Source organism: Miscanthus floridulus, chromosome 18 (assembly GCF_019320115.1).
Source record: "Miscanthus floridulus cultivar M001 chromosome 18, ASM1932011v1, whole genome shotgun sequence".
Classification (NCBI taxonomy): Eukaryota; Viridiplantae; Streptophyta; class Magnoliopsida; order Poales; family Poaceae; genus Miscanthus; species Miscanthus floridulus.
The window spans coordinates 83,303,698-83,327,072 of record NC_089597.1 but is presented as its reverse complement, the minus strand read 5'-3'; the positions used below and the strand labels follow the sequence as shown (position 1 = coordinate 83,327,072).

Sequence of the window (23,375 nt, the reverse complement as noted above, 5' to 3'; positions counted from 1 at the left end):
AGTGTTTGAGCGACAAAAGAGCTAACTGATTTGTTGCTGGTCTGGCAATACCGGACGTGTCCGGTATTTGTCCAGCAGCTGTAAAATTGTTGCTCTCGGGTTGGTTCGTCGGGAGTTCCGACGTTGGTCGGGAGTCCCGGCATGGGTCGGGAATTCCGACGTCTCGCACTTCAACTGACTCGGAGGGTTCACTGTCCTGGTCATACCGGACGTGTCCGGTATGGATGACCAGAAGCCAACGGCTAGTTTTCAAAAGCCTTGAGGGTCGGGAGTTCCGACGTGAGTCGGGAGTTCCGATGGTCGGGAGTTCCGACATACGTCGGGAGTTCCGACACCTCACTAACTTTAACTCAGTTACATGTTTTTCAAAATTGCTGAGGGTCGGGGGTTCCGACTTGAGTCGGGAGTTCCGACGGTCGGAAGTCCCGGCATTCTTCGGGAGTTTCGACGCCTCACAACATCACTGTAACTTAGTTACCGTTGGCGCAGTGTAAGTCATACCGGACGTGTCCGGTATGCATACCGGACGTGTCCGGTATTGCAACGGCTATAAAACGGCTAGTTTTCCAAGGGGGCTATAAATACCCCCAAGCCTCCACCTTTGGAGGCTGCTGATTCTGCTGAGATAGACACACGTTTTTGAGCCTTGCCAACTCTCCTAAACCCTCTCTTAGTGAGTGTGTGATCCAAATTGCAAAATCAATTTGTGGGTTGAGAAAGAATTTAAAAAAGAGAGCAAGCCACCACTTGAGCACTTGTGCATATTGTCAATCTCGTGATTCGCATTTGTTACTCTTGGACTCTTCGGTCCTAGACGGCTAGGCGTCGCTGGAGAGCAACCGAGAGATTGTGGTTGCTTCGGAAAGTTTGTAACGGTCGATTCCGCCGCCTTGGAATCATCTAGTGGAAGGGGGAAAAGGAGTTGGAAAAGACTCCGGCTAGAGTGACCTTCGTGGTACCCTCTAGGGCTGACCTTTGCTGGGTTGCCCGTAGCCCCCTCAACAGAGAGTAGGACTCGAACGAGTCCGAACTTCGGTAAAACAAATATCGTGTCTTAATTCGCATTTCATTTGATATTTGTGTTGCTTTAGTTATTCTGCAGGTTCTCTGTGTATTTTACTATCTCTAATAGTTTCCTGCAGTTTGGATTGAAGATAGAAATCAAAAGGAGCAAGTTAGGGGCTGTTCCACTGAAGTCGTGAATACCGGACACGTCCGGTATACCTACCGGACACGTCCGGTATTAACCCCTGCACCAAACTGAATTGAATTGTATTCTAACTCTTTGGTTGTAGGCGTTTGGCTCCTAGATTCATTTAGTATCTTTTATATACTCTGTGGCTAACTTATGAGGGGTGGTACTCTTTATTTGGAGTTTCTATTTTTGGAAACTCACTTTACTAATCGTTTTCGCTTTTAAAGATGTTAATTTTCAGAAACGCCTACTCACCCCCCTTCTAGGCGACATCCTAGGTCCTTTCATGGGCTAGACCGTGCCGTGGGCTGCATGTTCATCTATACACCGGAGCTGCAGATTTGGATTGTTTAGTTGCCGCATTACCAGATCGGGAGGCATAACTTGTGTTCTCCGTTGATCGGGAAAAAAAAAACAAAAAAAACCTTGTGTTCTCCGTTCTTCCACGTGAAGCGGAACTCTTGCACGTCGCGCGTGCGTTGGGATGGATATCAGCGGATGCCCACCCCTAATAATTAGCGACGTGCGTGTGTGCATAACCTGAGAAGCCCACACATTATCACATGAACTGGGTTCGTAGGTTTGCGATGCTTGGATCGGGAAGCAGTTTTCTTTCTCCCTTCTCTTGTCTAGTTTTAGCCCATACGTGTTGAATTGGCCAGGCTGCTGCCGCCGAGCCGCCCGTCGCGGAGGGCGGCTAGAAGCGGGCCAGGCTGCTGCTCGACGGTGACATCATGGTGGCGCTCGGCCCCGAGGCCGTCGACTTCGCCAGGTTCTACAGCGGCGGCAGCGGCGTGTTCGGCGACGTCGCCGTGGATGATGCCACGGGGTCCGCCGGCGGCGGGTACTGATTGACGACGACCATGTGCCGCCGCCCAGTGTCAGCAGCTTGGCCCGCTTCTGCTGCTGTTTCTGCCGACTGACTTCTTGCCAGTGCCATTGCAGCGTGGCCGTGGCCGCCGCTTGGAACGCCCAAGAGGCAAGAGCGGCGGGAGCCGTCGTATGGAATGGAAGCATGGCAGGGGCCTATGGTGCAACAATTGTCTTTGTATAAACCGTTTCAAATCAATGAGCAAAGGCGCAGACAAGATGAACATAGAAAAAGGATCTGTGCCTAAGTCCAGAACGAAATTTGTATGTACCAAAATAAAAAGTCAAATAACTTTGGGACAACCAAAGCAGAGGATGCATAAACCTACATTCTATTATGCCCCAATCGCATACTCACAGCCAAGAAAGGGATACTTACAGCCAACAAACGTATACTCACAGCAAATACTGAAGTTTGGCCGCACATCAGAAACAATGCGATGCCGCGGCTGCAATCAAACCGTACCAATCGGCGGGTCAGGTCCAATAGAAACAATCGTCACTCATCCTATCAAACCATTACAGTTCGATTATCAGTTAAAAGACACACAACCATCGGTAGTCCCAGAATAGAAAATCGTCACTCATCCTATCAAACAATCGCTTCGGGTGGAGGAGCTGGGGCCGCCGCCGCCGCTTGCTCGTGATGGTGTAGGTCGTGATCAGCACAATGTGCTGAGGCGTAGGCCCTCCTACAAATGATGCAGAACCTGTCTCGGACTTCAGGTTGGTCGAAGTCACACTGAAGCAGCGCGTTGACGACATGAGTGTTTTGTCCAAACGGCCTATGAAGAGCCTGACAGCACAAGAACACAAATCGGTACCCAAATTCATAACGATTCAGAACCCAATTCTTTATGTGAACCAACTTACCTTGCATTTCACACTGCAGTAATCGCTTTTTGCCTTCACTAGGCGACGGCATTGAAGACAGTTGTCCACATTCCTCCGGTCTTGCGTTGGCTCGTGCAGCATAATATATTTCCGGCCAGCATACATCTTTCTCTGAATAAGCTGCCAATTATATCCCATGGCGTTGACTTTAATATCTCGAGCATCTACCGCTGCGCCGTCTTTGGTCATACATATCTGTAAAGCAAGGATTATTTGTCTGCCCTTCACACATACACCATGCTGCCGTGAAAATGGTGGAAGGGTATTCAACTTACCCTGACTATGGCGCCTGGAGCAACACCGTGATGGAGGTTTTTGTGATTGGGGCAGCATGAAAGACATACCCCAGAGCCACAAATGCTACAAAAAGCCTCCTTCCTGCACAACGAGCCCAGGCCACTCTGTGCTAATGCTACATTATCTGCATGCATGCAAAAGAGCAGCAATACTTAAGGGTCAGCAAGCAATAATCATCATTCCAAATGCAAATGCTAGTGGAAGTCATAGTCATGATTCATGAATCAAATCTGAGCAAGAGGAATATATAATGACTGATGCCAAACAGAAGCAGTGTTCTGTTCATGCCAAGATTCAGACTAATTCAGTGATTCTATTCTAAATGAGCATTCCAAATCCAAATGCCAAAAGAGTATGCAAAAGAGCAGCAATTAAGGGTCAAGCAAGCAATCAGCAATCTGCATTCCAAATCCATATGCTAGCGGAAGCCATAGTAATGATTCAAGAATCAAATCTTCTTTGCAAGAGGAATTTGTAAACAACCGATGTTAAACTGAAGCAGTGTTCTGTACATGCCAAATTCAGTGACTCTATTCTATCATCTATAGACGTTGTGCAGTTGTAATCCAAGTGTACATAACAGAGCAGTACATATACGGAAGTAATGAACATATTTGTCAATGGTAAAACAAAGGCAATGAATCAGAGAAGCGTGCACATGTCACAAGGATCCCTTGTAATCCGGTCATACAGTAAGACAGTAAGCATGCCAACTGAAACTGAAAATGCGATCATATCCATCAATTCGGCACAAAGCAGTTCAAATATTACTACTGTTACTAGCATGCACATAGGCCGATATGAATGTTGGCAACGACCTAGCCAGCCTAGGTATGATCACGCACAATTTACAATTGAATGCCGAGCATGCAGACACACAGAGAGCATCAAGTCGAGATTCCCAGCAGCCATGCATGCTGCATTCGATCGATTCAGTAACCGTAGGCAAGGCAAGTGGATGCATCAAAACTGAGCAACTAATGGGGATGTGCGTGCGCATACCATCTGGTGTAGAGTCGTTCTCTCCCGGAAGAGCGGGTGGCGGTGGGGGCAGTTCCCAGGCATCCAGCTTTGAGCCCAAAACATTATCTGCATGCATGCAAAAGAGCAGCAATACTTAAGGGTCAGCAAGCAATCATCATTCCAAATCCAAATGCTAGTGGAAGTCATAGTCATGATTCATGAATCAAATATGAACAAGAGGAATACATAGTGACTAATGCCAAACAGAAGCAGTGTTCTGTTCATGCCAGATTCAGACTATTTCAGTGATTCTATTCTAAATGAGCATTCCAAACCCAAATGCTAAAAGAGCATGCAAAAGAGCAGCAATTAATGGTCAAGCAAGCAATCAACAATCAGCATTCCAAAACAAAATACTCTCGGAAGTTATAGTCATGATTCATGAATCAAATCTTTTTCGCAAGAGGAATATATAAAGAACTGATGCCAAACAGAAGCAGTGTTCTGTACATGCCAAATTCAGACTAATTCAGTGACTCTATTCTATCATCTATACACGCGTGCAGTTGTAATCCTTGCGTACATAACAGAGTAGTACATCTACGGAAGTTATGAACATATTTCTCAATGATAAGACAAAGGCATGAATCGGAGAAGCGCACACATGTCACGAGGATCTCTTGCAATCTGGACAAACACAGTAAGCATGCCAACTAAAACTGGAAATCAACCAGTTCAGATACTACTGTAACTAGCATGCACATAGGCCAATATGAATGTTAGCAACGACCTAGCCAGCCTAGGTATGAGTATGATCACGCACAATTTACAGTTGAATGCCGAGCATGCAGACACACAGTGAGCATCAAATCAAGATTTCCAGCAGCCATATGCATGCTGCATTCGATCGATCCAGTAACCGTAGGTAAGGCAAGTGGATGCCTCAGAGCTGAGCAACTAGTGCGGATGTACGCGTGCATACCATCTGGTGAAGAGTCGTCGTCGCCTGGAAGCGTGGCTGGCGGTGGCGGTAGCTCCCAGGCATCGACAATGGGGCGGGAGGATGGGAACCTGAGTTGATCACGGTCTATCAGGCATTCCTTGCAGGCAACGACATTCTTCTCGCGCATGTCCAAGCCGAAGAGCTTCGAGCCCTGGAAGAAGTAGACGACGTAGTGGTCGTTGGGGTCGATGAGGGCGACGTGGGGCACCTCGTCCGGCAGCAGGCCCGCGTCGGTGTAGGTCTTGTTCTCCCAGATTTCGGCGAAGGCCACCTCGTACTCGAACGTCCATGCGTTGGGGCCCTCCGGGTCGTCGAGCGTCCACATCCGGACGGTGGGGTTAGCCGCGGGTACGTCGACGAGGTCGTCGTAGGAGAGGCCGCGGATCTCGACGAAGCGCAGCTTGCCCTCGCTGGGCCTGACGCAGCGGCGCTGGTCGATGAGGGTCCTGATGCGGGGGTCGAAGGCGGCGGCGGTATTCTCAATCGTCTCGCAGGCGGCCGGGAGAGGGAGGAAGCGCAGCTCGGGGCTCTCGGCGAGGGGCGTGCAGGGGTCGCAGAAGAACACGCCATAGGCGAGGGCGAGCCACCAGAGGCGGCCGTCGTGGGCGAGCACGCCGGTCTCGGAGAAGGGGCTGCGCATGCGGACCTGTTGCCGCGCCCGGGTGAGCTGTCTGGTGAACCACCGGCCTTCGGCGGTGGAGTAGCACACGAGACCAATCAGGAACCTGTTGGGGTAATCTTCGGAGGTGGTGGCGTGGAGCTGGGCGACCACGTAGTGGCCGTGGTGGTGCGGGTCGGCGATGAGGCCGATGTTGCGGCGGATGTTGAGTCCGGAGGACAGGGGGAGGAAGGTGACGGTACGTCTGTGGGTGTCGCAGAGGAGGAAGTCCGGCCGGTTGCCTTTGACGACCTGGAGGAGGATGCAGGCGGAGCGGTCGGCGGCGAGGATGTAGGCGTACAGCGGCTCATCGTTGCGCCTGGGGTCGGGGGCGACGCGGGGGTGCAGCACTTGCAGGTAGGAGGGCAGCGGCGGGTCGTTGAGGTCGAGCAGCATGTCGGTGCCGACGGCGATCTCCTTGGCCCGCTCGTCGTCGTTGCCGAGGAGGACGGGGACGGAGACGAGCGCCACCCACTTGCGCTGCGGCTCCGACTCGGGCTCCTGCTCCGCTTCCTGGCCGGCACGCGACGACTCCGCCACATCTGGCGCCGACGACGCCATGGCTGGCGGCGAGGCGCTGCACTGGTTGGGGGCGCTTGGGGTGGGAGGGGGGCGAGTCGGTTGTGTTGGTTTGATTTGAATTCGTGATCGGCGCGGCTACTGGCTGCTCGAGGAAGGGGATGAGCTAGGATTTTATAGACCGGGGGGGAGATGCTGCCGATGCGCATCCACGGCAGCAGGCGACCGGACCCACGTCCACGGGGGCGTTCATTCCTCTGCTCCAGCAAACATTCCCAAGTCCCAACCGCCGCTTGCACAGCACGGAACAGGGTGGGGTCCACGTGAGGTCACCCGAGGAAGGATCTGGATGCACGCGGTAGCGAGGGCGATCGTATCACGAGTGTATCTATCGGCGCTGCTGCTTGTATGCATCCCTCCGATGGGCCGTGCTGTATACGAGTCCATGAGCATTAGTATTTTTTTTTAATTTCCCACTTGGATTACGGGTGTCTTGTTTTGCTCTCTACACCTAGCTAGAAATATGTTGAAGATGTGCATATTACAAGCGTTGGTTTGTACATGGAAGACAATAGATATACGTAGGGTTCTGTAGTATGCTCTGATTGCGTTGGTACTTGTGCTGGTATTGCTTCTGGAACTCCAATCGCAGTAATAATGTTTAGAACCTCAGGTGCAGGAGGCACAGGTGCTGAAATCACGCCTTAGTTGGACCCCAAAGTCCAAAAAGTTATTATAGTACCTGTCACATCGAATGTTTGCGTCCCGTGTATGGAGCATTAAATGTAGACGAAAAGAAAAACTAATTGCACAGTTTGGTGGGAAATTGCGAGACGAACGTTTTAAGCCTAATTAGTCAATGTTTGGATACTATTTGCCAAATAAAAACGAAGGTGCTACAGTAGCCCCAAATTCCAAATTTCGCAAACTAAACAAGTGCTCACACGATTGGCCTCATAGCTGTCCTTGTCAGAATCGTGTCAGAAGAACTACTCGAGGAACCCTGTGGAGTATACATATCATCGCTGTCTGAGTTCTCAAACGTATAACTGTAATTCACAACTCTCCTTTGCCTCTTGCCATGGCCTAGATCCACCTTGGGAGTAGCTGGCTTCACAACTTTCAGGTTCTCGATTTCAGGGGAACCAGGTTCCTTGTCTTCCACGGCATGTGCAAAGCTTACATTGCTCCTACGGTTATCCTAGCGCCCAGATGTCTGGCACGAGCGCGCATCTGAACGCACCTCGGGGGCGTTCGATCGTCGTAACAGGAACCATCCGATCCCGACCAAATCAGCGTAACGATTCAATTCAGAAACAATACGAGCGAACCAAAAATCTGGAGATCGAGCTATCTATAATGCTAGCTATTTATATTTTTAATACTTCACGGATAATACTATGCATCATCTTTGTGGAGGCTTCATAACATATAGCACTAAACATCTCATCTGAAAAAACATGTCATCTAAGTGCGCTCGAACTTTTTAGTGGCCTCTAGATAACGACCATGTCTGTGTACCATTATAAAAGATGGTACACATACCTGTATACCATTATAAAAGATGGTCATTATCTAGGGGTCATTAAAAAGTTTGAGCGCATCTAGGTGCTACTGGCCGGAACTTTTTTGTCGCACAAGCCATTCGGTTCATTTTCTCTGGTGACGGTGTCAAACAGGTGGATGAAATGACCATTTTGCCCCCCAATTCAGTTGGATTTCTAATTTTGTTCAGTTTTCTTCTGTGCCACTCACTCGTCCTTGGACGCTAGCCTCTTGTGCTCTAGCCTCGCCAAGGGCCATCGTGCCCATGTGTCATCTTGGCGAGACGCCATCTTCGCGACGCTGAAAGCTCTAGTTTGGTTTTGGATAATTGATGAAACCCTAAGTGCTAACCTAGTTTATCAAGATGATTATGAGATAGGTAGCACTACTCCAAGTGATGAAGCAATGTCAAAGATCATGACAATGGTGATGGCATGGTGATGGTCAAATGCTTAAACTTGGAAAAGAAGAAAGAGAAAAACAAAAGGCTCAAGGCAAAGGTATAAAATGTAAGAGCCATTTTGTTTTAGTGATCAAGACACTTAGTGAGTATGATCACATTTTGGATAGATAGCCGTACTATTAAGAGGAGTAAAACTCGTATCGAAATGCGGTTATCAAAGTGCCACAAGATTCTCTAACTCATTGCATATGCATTTAGGATCTAGTGGAGTGCTAACACCCTTGAAAATGTTTGTGAAAATATGCTAACACATGTGCACAAGGTGATACACTTGGTGGTTGGCACATTGGAGCAAGGGTGAAGAAGTTAGAAGTGAAAACGAGTTGGTCGTGAAGACGCTGGCGTAGGTCAACTGACCGGACGCTGGGTCTGAAAGCACCGGACGCTGGCAGCGTGCGTCCGGTCGAACTGGTCGATCGGCACAGTACCTAGGGTATTGCACCGGACGCTGGTCTGTGTCCGGTCGAGGTGGACCAGACACGTCCGATCAAAGAAAAACGCCTCGGGGAGCTTACTGGAAACGACCGAACGCTGGGGCTTCAGCGTCCGGTCAGTTTTGCCGATGCGTCCGGCCAGTTTCGTAGCCGTTGGAATCTGACGAACAGCATTTGAAGCAAGTGACACATGGCGTCCATTGGACGACCGGACGCTGAGTCCAGGGTCCGGTCAGTATGACCGGAGCGTCCAGTCAGAGTGCGTTTTGCTCAGTGAAGGGGTATAACGGCTCTATTTGATTGGGGCTCTATTTATAGCCCCATGGCCGGCTCAAGGGAGGTACTCTTGCACATTTTCATTGACATAGCAACCTTGTGAGCTTAGCCAAAGTCCTCCCACTCATCTCCATCATTGATCCATCATCATTGTGAGATTGGGAGAGAATCCAAGTGCATTGCTTAAGTGATTGCATCTAGAGGCACTTGGTATTCGTGTTGCGCTGTGGATTTCGCTTGTTACTCTTGGTGGTTGCCATCACCTAGACGGTTGGAGCAGCGGTGAAGGATCGGCACGAGTTGGTGATTGTTCGTGGCCGCCTTCAGCGATTGTGAGGGGAGTTGTACCTTCCCCGGCGGAGTGCCGAAAGGTAACTCTAGTAAATTGCTCGTGTCATTGAGTTACCTCACTTGTGGGTCAGTTCTTGCGGTGTCCTATCGTGTGGATGAGGTTTATGGAACACCTCTTAGCCGCCGAACCACCAAGTGTTGGTCGACACAACGGGGACGTAGCGTGTTGGTAAGCACGCGAACCTCGAGAGAAAATCGATTGCCTCTTGTCATTTGCATTCTCCCGGTGATTGGCTTGATCTTCATATTATGATTGGTTCATCCCCTACACGGCGGTATAATCACCCTACTTATTTACATTCTTGCAAACTAATTGATACAAGCTCTTTAGTGTAACTAGAATTGAGAGCTTGCTTGATTATTTACATTCATTTAGTTGAGCTCTTTAGAGTAGCAAGTTTCCGTGCCTAAGTAATCATTGCAACTAAAATTGTTGGATAGGTGGCTTGCAACCCTTGTAGAGCTAGAGCAAGTTTGCATTACGCTATTTGTCATACTAATCAAATTGCTCTAGTTGATTTGTAGATTTTTAAATAGGCTATTCACCCCCCCCTCTAGCCATACTAGGACCTTTCAAGTGGTATCAGAGCCGTGGTCACCGTTTGATTAAAGGCTTAACAACCTCGGTGTCAAATTATGGCTCAAGTTGTGTTCAACCATGTGGGGGGCAAACCACCATTCTTTGATGGCACATGCTATGGTTATTGGAAGAGAGATGAGGATGTATCTTGGTTCAATCAATGATCAAGTATGGGAAGTGACCGAGAATGACTATGCTATCATTGATCCCGATGATCCAACAAATCAAGATAAGATCAACAAGCAATGCAATACAATGGCTCTCAACACCATATACAATGCCATTGATTCCAAGGTGTTTGAGCAAATCAAGGATTGTGATAGAGCAAATGAGGTGTGGAAGAGATTGGAGGAAACATATGAGGGCACACCGGCGGTGAAGAGTGCTAAGTTGTATATCCTCAAGGATAAATTGACAAGCTTAGGGAACGAGCGCTAGCTCGTTTGGTCGAGCACTCCAGGTGAGAGCGACGCCACCCGGGCTCGAACCCGATGCCCACCTCCTTTCTTACGAGTATCTGGGAGACTCCCTCGTGTTTTCAAAAAAAATTGACAAGCTTCAAGATGAAGGAAGATGAGAACATTCCAGAGATGTTCCATCGATTGCAAGTCATTGTCAATGACTTGAAGGTATTGGGAGAGAAGATCAAGGATGATGATGTCTCCCATCGATTCTTGATGTGCTTACCTCCAAGATTTGAGATGTTAAGATTGCTCATCATAAGAGAAGGATTGAAGGATATTACCCCCAATCAAGTACTAGGTGATGTCATGACACAAGAGACATACCATGTGAAAAGGGAGGGGAATGACAAGGAGGACAAGAAGGAAGAAGAGGACAAGAAGAAGAAAAGCATAGCATTCAAGGCTAGTTCATCATCATATAAAAACAAGGGCAAGTCCAAGAAAGAATCAAGTGATGATGAAAATCTAAGTGATATTGATGATGAGGCTATGGCTCTCTTTGTGCGCAAGATGGGCAAGTTCATGAAGAAGAAGGGCTATGGTGCAAGAAAGAGAAGAGATCGCACCAAGAAGAAAGAGTATGTGAGAAGATGCTACAATTGCAAGAGCCCTGATCATATAGTAGCAAATTGTCCATACAATAGTGACAATGATGAGGATGAGAAGAAGAAGCACAAGGAGGATAAGAAAGAAAAGAAGGAGAAGAAGGAGAAGAGAATGACCTTCCAAAAGAAGAAGAAGGGTGGAGGCTATGTAGTCACTTGGGATAGTGATGGCTCATCGGATAGTAATGACTCTAGTGATGATGGCAAGAAGTCTATCAAGAGAGCACTAGCAAGCATCGTCATCAATGACAAGCCCTCCATCTTCGACACTCCATCAACATGCCTCATGGCAAAGCCTACCAATATAAAATATGATGAGAGTGATGATGATGAATGTGAAAGTGACTCTTGTAGGAATGATAATGATGATGATGATGATGAGGAGGAGGAGGAGGAGTACTCCAAGGAGGAGCTCTTGGACATGTGTGAGCAAGTGCATGCTTGCAATGAGATGAAGAGAAAGGAGTGCAAAGAATTGCGTAAGAAAGTAAAATTTCTTGAGCAATCCTTTGATGAGCTCAACGCCACTCATGAGGGGCTAGTGGATGCACATGAGAAGCTTAGCAAAGCTCACTCTAAGCTTGAAAAGGCTCACTCCTCTCTCATTGAGCAAGTCAAGAAGGAGGAAGCCAAGAAGGAGCAAGTGATAGTAACATGTGATGTGGGACTAACATGTGATCTTATTAATGAATCTTTTCATGAACCCATTATTGTTGCTCCCACTAACACTTCTTGTAGCACAACCATTACCACTCCACCTATGAATGATACATCACTAATGGTGGAAAATGAAACCCTCAAGAAGGAGGTGAATGAGCTCACTCGTGCCTTAGGCAATGCCTATGGTGGAGATGCCCGCTTGCTAAAGTGCTTGGGTAGCCAAAGGTTTTCTCTCAACAAAGAGGAATTAGGCTATACCCCCAAGAAAGACAAGGCGGCCTTTGTCACTCCCAAAGCTAGCTTTGTAAAGGGCAATGGTCGGTTTTGTAATAGATGCAAGCAAGTTGGGCATATAGAGCAAAATTGCAAGACTAACAAGAACAAGCTACCTAATATATCCTCAATCAAATTTGATTCTTGTTACATGCTTTATAAGGGTGCCAATGGTGTGAAGGCTAAGTTCATTGGTACACCAATTGTGGGCCCAAAGAAGAAGGCCATTTGGGTACCAAAGACCTTGGTGACTAACCTACAAGGACCCAAGCAAGTTTGGGTACCTAAAAAGAATTGATCTTCTTTTGTAGGTAAATTATAAAGCTAGAGGAATGCATTGGGTCCTTGATAGTGGGTGCACATAACACATGACCGGTGATTCAAGAATATTCAATTCAATCAATGAAAGCAAGAGCAATGGGATTGATAGTATCACATTTGGTGACAATGACAAAGGCAAGGTCAAAGGGCTTGGTAAGATTGTAATATCCAATGACTTGAGCATTTCCAATGTGCTACTAGTAGAGAGCTTGAACTTCAACTTATTGTCGGTAGCTCAATTGTGTGATCTTGGATTTAAGTGCATATTTGGTGCGGATGATGTAGAGATCATAAGTGCAGATGGCTCTAACTTGATATTCAAAGGATTTAGATATGAGAATCTGTACTTAGTTGATTTCAATGCTAGAGAAGCTCAATTGTCAACATGTTTGATCACTAAGTCTAGCATGGGTTGGTTATGGCATAGAAGGCTTGGTCATGTTGGAATGAAACAATTGAACAAATTGATTAAGCATGACTTAGTTAGAGGCTTGAAAGATGTCACATTTGAGAAGGATAAGCTATGTAGTGCATGTCAAGCCGGAAAGCAAGTTGGTAATACACATCCTAAGAAGAGCATAATGAGCACATCTAAGGCATTTGAGTTGATGCACATGGACTTGTTTGGACCAACCACATACACTAGCATTGGTGGAAACAAATATGGATTTGTGATTGTGGATGATTTCACTAGATACACATGGGTGTTCTTTCTTGTTGATAAGAGTGATGTGTTTGCAACATTCAAATCATTTGTCAAAGGCATTCACAATGAGTTTGAAACCATAATCAAGAAAGTTAGAAGTGACAATGGTAGTGAATTCAAGAACACTAGAGTTGATGAGTTGTGTGATGAATTTGGAATTAGACATCAATTCTCGGCCAAGTATACTCCTCAATCAAATAGACTAGTTGAAAGAAAGAATAGAACCTTGATTGATATGACAAGATCAATGTTGAGTGAGTACAATGTGAGTCATTCATTTTGAGCCGAAGCAATCAACACGGCTTGCTACTATAGCAACCGACTCTATTGTCACCCTATGATGGAGAAGACACCTTATGAGCTATTGAATGGAAGAAAGCCCAACATAGCATACTTTCGGGTTTTTGGTTGTAAATGCTATATATTGAAGAAAGGCACTAGATTGAGCAAGTTTGAAAAGAAATGTGATGAATGTTTCTTGCTTGGTTACTCCACTACTAGCAAGGCTTATAGAGTTTGGAATTTGGCTAGTGGTACTCTTGAGGAGGTTCATGATGTGGAGTTTGATGAAACAAATGGTTCCCAATAGGAAGATGAGAATCTAGATGATATAAGAGGCACTCAATTGGTCAATGCAATGAAGAACATGGACATTGGTGAGTTAAGGCCTAGAGAGGTGATTGATGTTGAAGATGACAAGAATCAAGTGCTCTCTAACTCAAATGTGCAAGCTAATGGTTCTCATGATCAAATTCAAGCAAGCACTAGTGATGACAACATGCAAGATCAACAAATGGCTAGTTCATCATCTCAACCAAGTGATCAATCAAATGCTAGCAATCAAGTGCAAGTGCTTCAACCAACCAATGTTGCAAGAGATCATCCATTGGACACTATCATTGGTGATATTTTAAGAGGTGTGCAAACAAGATCAAGATTGGCTTCATTTTGTGAGCATTTCTCATTTGTGTCATCCATTAAACCTAAGAAGATAGATGAAGCTTTGAGGGATGTTGATTGGATCAATGCTATGCATGAAGAGCTAAACAACTTCACAAGAAATCATGTATGGAATTTAATTGAGAGGCCTAAGGGTCATAATGTGATTGGAACTAAGTGGGTCTTTCGGAACAAGCAAGATTAAGATGGGATAGTAATAAGGAACAAAGCAAGATTAGTGGCTCAAGGTTACACTCAAGTTGAAGGTCTTGACTTTGGAGAAACATATGCCCCGGTTGCAAGATTGGAAGCAATTAGGATCTTGCTAGCTTATGCTTGTGCCCACAACATCAAGTTGTACCAAATGGATGTGAAAAGTGCATTTCTCAATGGGTACATCAATGAGCTTGTGTATGTTGAGCAACCTCCTGGTTTTGAAGATGAAAAGAAACCCAACCATGTGTTTAAGTTGAGAAAGGCTTTGTATGGATTGAAACAAGCACCTAGAGCATGGTATGAGAGATTGAGGGATTTCCTACTCTCTAAGGGATTCAAGATGGGAAAGGTTGACACCACTCTCTTCACCAAGAAGCTTGGAAATGACTTGTTTATAATGCAAATCTATGTTAATGACATCATTTTTGGATCAACAAATCAAGAATTTTGTGAGGAGTTTGGCAAGATGATGGCAAGTGAGTTTGAGATGTCTATGATTGGAGAACTTAGTTACTTCCTTGGTCTTCAAATCAAGCAAATGAAGAATGGCACATTTGTGAGTCAAGGCAAGTATATCAAGGACATGCTCAAGAAGTTTGAAATGGATGAAAGTAAAGCTATTAGTACACCAATGGGGACAAGTGGAAGCTTAGATAGTGATGCTAGTGGCAACATGGTGGATCAAAAGATGTATCGGTCTATGATTGGAAGTCTACTCTATGTGACCGCATCAAGACCGGATGTGATGTTTAGTGTATGCATATGTGCAAGATTTTAAACCACACCAAGAGAAAGTCATTTGAAGGCAACAAAGAGAATATTGAGGTACTTAAAGCATACACAACATGTTGGATTATGGTATCCCAAAGGAGCAAGATTTGAGTTGATTGGATATTTGGATTCCGATTATGCGGGATGCAAAGTTGAGAGAAAGAGCACATCAGGCACATGTCAACTATTGGGAAGATCACTTGTGTCTTGGTCATCAAAGAAGCAAAATAGTGTAGCACTTTCAACCGCCGAAGTGGAGTACATTTTGGCCGGTAGTTGTGCTCAATTACTTTGGATGAAGGCTATTTTGAGTGACTTTGGAATCAAGTTCAAGCAAGTGCTATTGCTATGTGACAATGAAAGTGCCGTGAAGCTCACCAACAACCTGGTTCAACACTCAAGAATAAAGCATATAGATGTCCGTCATCACTTTATAAGAGATCACCAACAAAAAGGGGACATTTGCATAGAGAGTGTGGGTACCGAAGATCAACTTGCCGACATATTCACCAAGCCACTTGATGAGAAGAGGTTTTGCAAGCTAAGGAATGAATTGAACATACTTGACTTCTCCAATATGTGTTGATGCACCCCCATTATATGACATGCCTCTCCTTCGAGCAAAGCAAGGTAAAGTTGATTGACATGTCATCCATCCATTACTAAGGACTTGTTTAGTGCATCTAGTCATTCCTATCATGTCCTAGACTCATTCATGAAAATCAAATGAATTTGATGCTTATATGGTATCACTATTGCTTGTATGTTTGAAATGATCTAGTGGTAGCATATGACATGTTTGCGGGCTTGTAAACCTAGTGTTTGATTTAGAAAATGAGCTATAAGTGTTTAACTCAACATGGTACAAGATAACCCTTATTTGGAGGTGTGAAGAAGCTTGTCCTTGGATCAAACCGAGTTAAATATCTTTTGCAAGTAATCTAGATTGAACCAAATTGGGAAAATGATCCTTATTTCACATAGTGTCACCCCAACCTATCCATAATTTAAGCTCACCTTTTGTGCCAATTGTTGACAAAGGGGGAGAGAAACAAAGATATGAGTGTTAGGGGAGAGATATAATAAAGGAAAGGGATCAATTAAAATTTTGAGCACACAAGTAGGGAGAGCAAGCTCATAAACTTGTATGATGCATTTGAATGAACATTTCATATATTTGCTTGCATGTTACAAGTTCTTAATTTCAATATCCATGCTTGTGTGGTGTATGCTAGTTATAGGTTTGAATGATGAAATGAAAAACTAGCATGCATAGACTAAAGTAACTAGACTCATGCTCACATTATGAAAACTAGACCCTTACTTTTAATGTTGATCTCATGGGGTATTCTAGTGATTGTGTATGTCTAGTTACTAATGATGCTAAGGATAGTATATTGGTGCACTCCGATTGGTATCACGCTTCAAAGATCTATCTCTTATACCTTAGCATCATTTGGTAGAAATTGACTCCTATATTTCCTATCTAAGCATATGTGCAAAGCTACATTCCAAACTCTTAGCACATATGTAGGGGGAGCAATTACTACCATTTGGAGTTCATGAAACTTGCCCATATCCTTTACACATGGTAAATATGCTTGGGCAAGCAACATTGATTCAAATGAACTTTAATTCATATCTTTGTATAAGGGTTGTCATCAATTACCAAAAAGGGGGAGATTGAAAGCTCTAGTTTGGTTTTGGATAATTGATGAAACCCTAAGTGCTAACCTAGTTTATCAAGATGATTATGAGATAGGTAGCACTACTCCAAGTGATGAAGCAATGGCAAAGATCATGACAATGGTGATGGCATGGTGATGGTCAAATGCTTAAACTTGGAAAAGAAGAAAGAGAAAAACAAAAGGCTCAAGGCAAAGGTATAAAATGTAGGAGCCATTTTGTTTTAGTGATCAAGACACTTAGTGAGTGTGATCACATTTTGGATAGATAGCCGTACTATTAAGAGGAGTGAAACTCGTATCGAAATGCGGTTATCAAAGTGCCACAAGATTCTCTAACTCATTGCATATGCATTTAGGATCTAGTGGAGTGCTAACACCCTTGAAAATGTTTGTGAAAATATGCTAACACATGTGCACAAGGTGATACACTTGGTGGTTGGCACATTAGAGCAAGGGTGAAGAAGTTAGAAGTGAAAACAAGTTGGTCGCAAAGACGCTGGCGTCGGTCAACTGACCGGACGCTGGGTCTGAAAGCACCGAACACTGGCAGCGTGCGTCCGGTCGAACTGGTCGATCGGCACAGTACCTAGGGTATTGCACCGGACGCTGGTCTGTGTCCGGTCGAGGTGGACCGGACGCGTCTAGTCAAAGAAATACGCCTCGGGGAGCTTACTGGAAACGACCGGACGCTGGGGCTTCAACGTTCGGTCAGTTTTGCCGGTGCTTCTGGTCAGTTTTGTGGCCGTTGGAATCTGATGAACCGCATTTGAAGCAAGTGACGTGTGGCGTCCATCGGGCGACCAGACGCTGAGTCTAGGGTCCGGTCAGTATGACCGAAGCGTCCGGTCAGAGCGTGTTTTGCCTAGTGAAGGGGTATAACGGCTCTATTTGATTGGGGCTCTATTTATAGCCCCATGGCTGGCTCAAGGGAGGTACTCTTGCACATTTTCATTAACATAGCAACCTTGTGAGCTTAGCCAAAGTCCTCCCACTCATCTCCATCATTGATCCATCATCATTGTGAGATTGGGAGAGAATCCAAGTGCATTGCTTGAGTGATTGCATCTAGAGGCACTTGGTATTCGTGTTGCACTGCGGATTTCGCTTGTTACTCTTGGTGGTTGCCACCACCTAGACGGTTGGAGCAGCGGTGAAGGATCGGCACGAGTTGGTGATTGTTCGTGGCCGCCTTCGGTGATTGTGAGGGGAGTTGTACCTTCCCCGGCGGAGTGCCAAAAGGTAACTCTAGTAAATTGCTCGTGTCATTGAGTTACCTCACTTGTGGGTCGGTTCTTGTGGTGTCCTATCATGTGGACGAGGTTTGTGGCACACCTCTTAGCCGCCGAACCACCAAGTGTTGGTCGACACAACGGGGACGTAGCGTGTTGGCAAGCACGCGAACCTCGGGAGAAAATCGATTGCCTCTTGTCATTTGTATTCTCTCGGTGATTGGCTTGATCTTCATATTGTGATTGGTTCATCCCCTATACGGCGGTATAATCACCCTACTTATTTACATTCTTTCAAACTAGTTGATACAAGCTCTTTAGTGTAATTAGAATTGAGAGCTTGCTTGATTATTTACATTCATTTAGTTGAGCTCTTTAGAGTAGCAAGTTTGCATGCCTAAGTAATCATTGTAACTAGAATTATTGGATAGGTGGCTTGCAACCCTTGTAGAGCTAGAGCAAGTTTGCATTACGCTATTTGTCATACTAATCAAATTGCTCTAGTTGATTTGTAGATTTTTAAATAGGCTATTCACCCCCCCTCTAGCCATACTAGGACCTTTCAGACGCCCACCGCGATGATGACGGGAGGATGTACACAGCGAGCTCGACCGCCCCAACCATGTCCACCACCCTCCCCACCAGCAGCAGTGGGCGTTGTCGAGGAATCCGTAGCAGTGTCATTGACGGCCTCGGCCATGGTCCTCGCGATCGTGACCTCGGCCTCTATGGGCATGCCGCGCGTGCCTGCCTGGCGCCCTCGTACGCCAAGGCGATGGTGAGATGCTTGAGGCCCCTCCTGTCCTACCTCTGCATGCGCGACTGAGGCTAGCTTGGTGGTGTCACGCCTGTGCACGGCGACGTGGAGCTCCGCGCATGCTGCTGGTGCGCGACCAGCACCATGAGGAATGTGCCGAAGGCATCAGCCAGGATGAGGAAGCCATCCAGCAGACCTTCAGCGTCGACGGTAGCGCGGGCCAGCGTGGCCTAAGCTAGTGGGAGGTGCAGCATCTCGTCCAGCACGCAGAGGAGCGCGTGCACGTGTGCTAGTGACAGCAGGTACTTGTGCCCTGGGTTGGACGTCCACGACCAACAGCAGTTGCGAGTACGTCGGAGTTGCTTGCACTACTACAAAAAATGTTTGTAGCAACGGGACAATTTTTTTATAGAGGTGACTAGTGATGGAGCCGCCCCTACAGTGGGCATGCTCGGGACCGACGAGACCAGCTGCCCCTACAAATGGCACAGTAGGAGCAGCTGGTGATACGAGCCGCCCCTACAAATGGGTCAATTTGTAAGGGCGGCTCACTCACCAGCCGTCCCTGGTCTTACCATTTGTAGGGGCCGCTCAATCACCAGCCACCCCTACAAATGACCCACGTATAAAAACCTGCAGCCCCTTCTTCCTCCTTAGGTCACTCACTCCAACCCGTAAAAAAAAGGTAGGAAGGCCTTGGGCACCTTCCAAAAATTGCTCTACTAAGGGGGAAGGTTTTAGTCTCAAATCTTTTGGTGGAGAGGTTGTAGAAGGTAAGAAATATTATTCCACACTTTTTTGAAGTTTTAATGGTTGGTTAGTGAGTAATTAGAATTTTGCTTTTCTCTCTCTTCTATGGTGCTTGAGCTACTTATGAAGCAAATTAGACCCAAGTTTTGAATGTACTAGGGTAAATTAGGTAGGGGAACAAGATCATACCCTTATTTGGTCCATGTTTCTTAATTTTAGTGAACAATTACTTAGTTTTATGGATGTTTCATGCGCATGTAGATCTAGATCTAGATCTAGAGTTTGGTTTTTTTATTAATTTCATTTTTGTAAATTTATGTTTGATGAAATTGGACTAGGGTTTGCATGAAAGATATTGGGTAAAATATTAATTGTTGCTAATTATTGTCTTTGAAATTGTTTATTGTAATCAACAAATAAGTATTTTAATTATTTATGGATAAATAGGCCATTAATTAATTTTCCTCTACCATGGTATGTTTGAATGCTTCATGTAATTATATTTGATTTATATTCATATATATCTGAAGTATATATAATTATTCTCAAGTAATTATTAATTTGATTCATTTTTATATATATCTGAATAAGTAGTCCTTTAATGTTTTTTGTTGTTGTTGTAAAAGATGGAGTACATGAACTCTTGGATGTATGGTTCATTAAGGTTCAAGGTAGGTTTTCGTGAAGAGGTGGATGAATTTATTGAAGCCACAGAGAAGCATGCAACGACGTTGATAGAGAATAAGGATACAATTATTTGTCCCTGTAAAGATTGCAAGAACCGTATGGCATAGACAGATGTGACTATCATCAGATCACATTTGATTATGCGAGGATTTGTTGAGGACTACATAGTGTGGATTCTTCATGGTGAAACGGTTATTGATAACAGCGAGGATGAGGAGGAATACGATGATGAAACCCTATAATCCCTGTCCCAATATTCAGCAGAGCTTGATGCACGAATGGATCCCGAGTTTGGCAATGAACAAGGTGGTGATGCTGGTGGTTGGGATGGTAACGACAAAGGTGGTGCCAATAATGATGGCTGAGCACGTGTCGGGGATGAAGATGATTTAGAGGACATGATTCGAGCCCTTGGACCAGAGATTTTACTAAAGAGACCGAAAGGTCTAGAAATTTTGGAAAGGGTGACAAAAACATCGAAGGAGACTGTCTATGGTGTTGAAAAGGGATGTCCGACACATTGGACATTGGTACGTTTTATGCTTGAGCTACTCATCCTAAAGGCTAAGTACGGTTGGTCAGACTGTAGTTTCAATGATCTATTGCGTCTCCTGTCATGGATACTGCCACAACTAAACTCAGTTCCCACCAACACATACCAAGCGAAGAAGGTCATAAGTCCATTGATAATGGGGGTTGAAAAAAGTCCATGCATGCCCCAACCACTGTATCCTTTTTCATGGCAAAACGTTCAAGTTACTAGATAAATGTCCCCGATGTGGGGCCAGCCGGTATAAGAACAATGACCTTTATGGTGGGGACAAAGCCTTCATGGGGGAAAAGAGGAATAAGAAGGGTACGAAAAAGGTGGTACAAGAATCTCAGCCCCTAGAGAATACTCTATTAGGCAATGATGCAAAGCAGAGAAGAATTTATGCCTTGGTAATGTGGTACCTGCCAGTGACCGACCGCTTGAGACGTATCTTCCTAAACCCTAAAGAAGCCACGCTCATGACATGGTGGGATGATGAGCGCAAGGTGGATGATGATAAGATTGCACACCCAGCTGATTATAGTCAGTGGCAAAGGATCGATGAGAAGCACAAAGAATTCAGCGATGACCCAAGGAATGTACGGTTTGACTTGAGCACCGATGGAATGAATCCCTTCAATGAGAGGATGAGCGACCACAGCACTTGGCCAGTGATCTTGACTTGAGCAATAATATTTGTTACTACCAATGATTACCCCACGTTGTTTGCTTTGTCTAGATAGATCAAAGGGAAGACGGGATGCTTAGTTTGCTTGGATAGTACTACATGGGTGTTCCTAGATGCATCCAAGAAGATAGTTTACCTAAGGAACCGGTGCTTCTTAAAGACAAGTCACAAGTACCGCAATAAATTATTCTTTAGATTTTATGACAACACCCTAGAGATTGAACCCCCTCTGGAGAGACGTCATAATGGAGAACACGTGTATAGAATGGTGAAAAACATAAGCATCGTCTATGGAAAGAAGAATCCAGATGGGACGAACAAAGATAGAAGCAGACCTCCTATCGAAGGCGTACCTTTCAAGAAACAATCGATCTTGTTTCAGTATCTGTCTTATTGGCTAGACTTAGAGGTCCCCCAAGCCATTGATGTTATGCACATGCAGAAGAATGTCTTTGAGAGTCTCATTGCTACCTTGATGGACACAGGCAAGTCAAAGGATGGTCTGAAATCATAGAAAGACATGGTGCAGCTAAATGTGATGCCATAGCTTCACTCGGTACCTGAGGCTAATGGAAAATACACTCTACCCGCGGCGTGCTTCAACCTAACACCAGAAGAGAAGAGAGCTATATGCACTTTCCTGAGGGAGGTCAAAGTCCCGACTGGGTTTTCAGCGAATATGAAGAAGCTAGTGTCGATGAAGGACTTGTCAATAACACACTGCAAGGCTCACGATTGTCATGTGATGTCGACAATGTTTCTACCTATTGCAATCAAGTCTATAAAGCTAGAGTTCTTGAAAATGGCCATCACCCGCATGTGCTTCTTCTTTTCGAAGATCTCACAGAAGACGATTGACAAGAAAGAGCTGAGTGACCTACATGAATTTGTGATGGAGACACAAAACCAACTAGAGATGTGTTTACCTCCTGCTTTTTTTTATATAATACCACATCTCATGATTGACATGGTTCATCAGATACAGGCGCTAGGCCCTTGCTACTTGCATGAAATGTGGTCCTACGAGCGGTTCATGTCGGTTCTAAGCCGATACGTGCATAATCGAGCATACCTAGAGGGCTCCATGATAGAGGATTACAGTACTGAAGAAGTCGTCGAGTGCTGTTAAGAGTACCTAAAAGTATAAAAAGGGATTGGTAAACCCGATTCTCGTCACAAGGGTAGGCTAGCTGGGAAGGGCACCAGTGATAGAAAAGTGTTCATCGACCATGATTACAAAGAAGTGAGTCGGGTGCATTACAATGTCTTGCAGAGTAAACAACTGATGCAACCGTACATTGATGAACACTTGGCTATCAATCGGTACACGTACTATACCCACGCAAAGGATAGTAAATATGTGAACCAAAACAGCGGCGTTCGAATAGAAGCTCTCGATAGAGTGGGGCAAAAGCTCCAATACTTTGGCATAATTGAAGAGATATGGGAACTTGACTATGGAAGCGATATAACGGTGGCCCTGTTTTGATGCCGCTGGATCAAACAACACCAACTAAACGAGATCGGATTGAGAGTCCTAGACCTTGAGAATCTAGGCTACCAAGATGACCCTTGGGTGCTCGCTTCACGTGTCGCACAAGTTTTCTATATGCCTGATCCACAAAGTAACCTCCCTCTGAAGAAGAAGACAAAGCACATGGTTGCCTCCGGGAAACAGCATATTATTGGAGTTGATGGCGTGGACGATGTTGATGCTTACAATAACTACGATGAGATGCCGCTATTCACAGACTTTTCTAAGAAGATCTGTGTTGTGGAAAAGAACCTACCCAAAGACATATTGCCATGGGAACAAAAAAGGTGTCAAGAGAAAAGTCGTTACAGCAGGCTAGCTAGTTGTTAAACGTGGAGTGTTTATGTAAGTGTGTGTGTTTGTAAGACTTTATCTATGCATGTGTGTGAGACTATATATTTTGTATGTGTGTGAGACTATATATTTATGTATGTGTGTGAGACTACCCTTTGCAACGTCCAGATGAACCTATTGCAACATCCACTCTATTACTATTAAAACAACTGT

The 23,375-nt window shown here is 45.3% G+C and overlaps 2 protein-coding genes across 2 annotated transcripts; both read right to left on the bottom strand.

The window, feature by feature from the left end:
• Positions 1 to 2,564: 2,564 nt before the first annotated feature.
• LOC136524106 (uncharacterized) lies at positions 2,565 to 3,770 on the bottom strand. Its single transcript, XM_066517574.1, has 5 exons — positions 3,740 to 3,770; positions 3,235 to 3,380; positions 2,939 to 3,154; positions 2,664 to 2,861; positions 2,565 to 2,573 (listed from the first exon to the last, which is right to left on the bottom strand). Exons 1-5 carry the CDS (start codon positions 3,768 to 3,770, stop codon positions 2,565 to 2,567), a joined length of 600 nt encoding a protein of 199 aa, XP_066373671.1.
• A 128-nt stretch (positions 3,771 to 3,898) lies between these two features.
• Positions 3,899 to 6,441, bottom strand: LOC136524105 (uncharacterized). Its single transcript, XM_066517573.1, has 3 exons — positions 5,202 to 6,441; positions 4,136 to 4,261; positions 3,899 to 3,975 (listed from the first exon to the last, which is right to left on the bottom strand). The coding sequence occupies exons 1-3, from the start codon at positions 6,439 to 6,441 to the stop codon at positions 3,899 to 3,901; spliced, it is 1,443 nt and encodes a 480-aa protein (XP_066373670.1).
• Between the last annotated feature and the right edge of the window lie 16,934 nt (positions 6,442 to 23,375).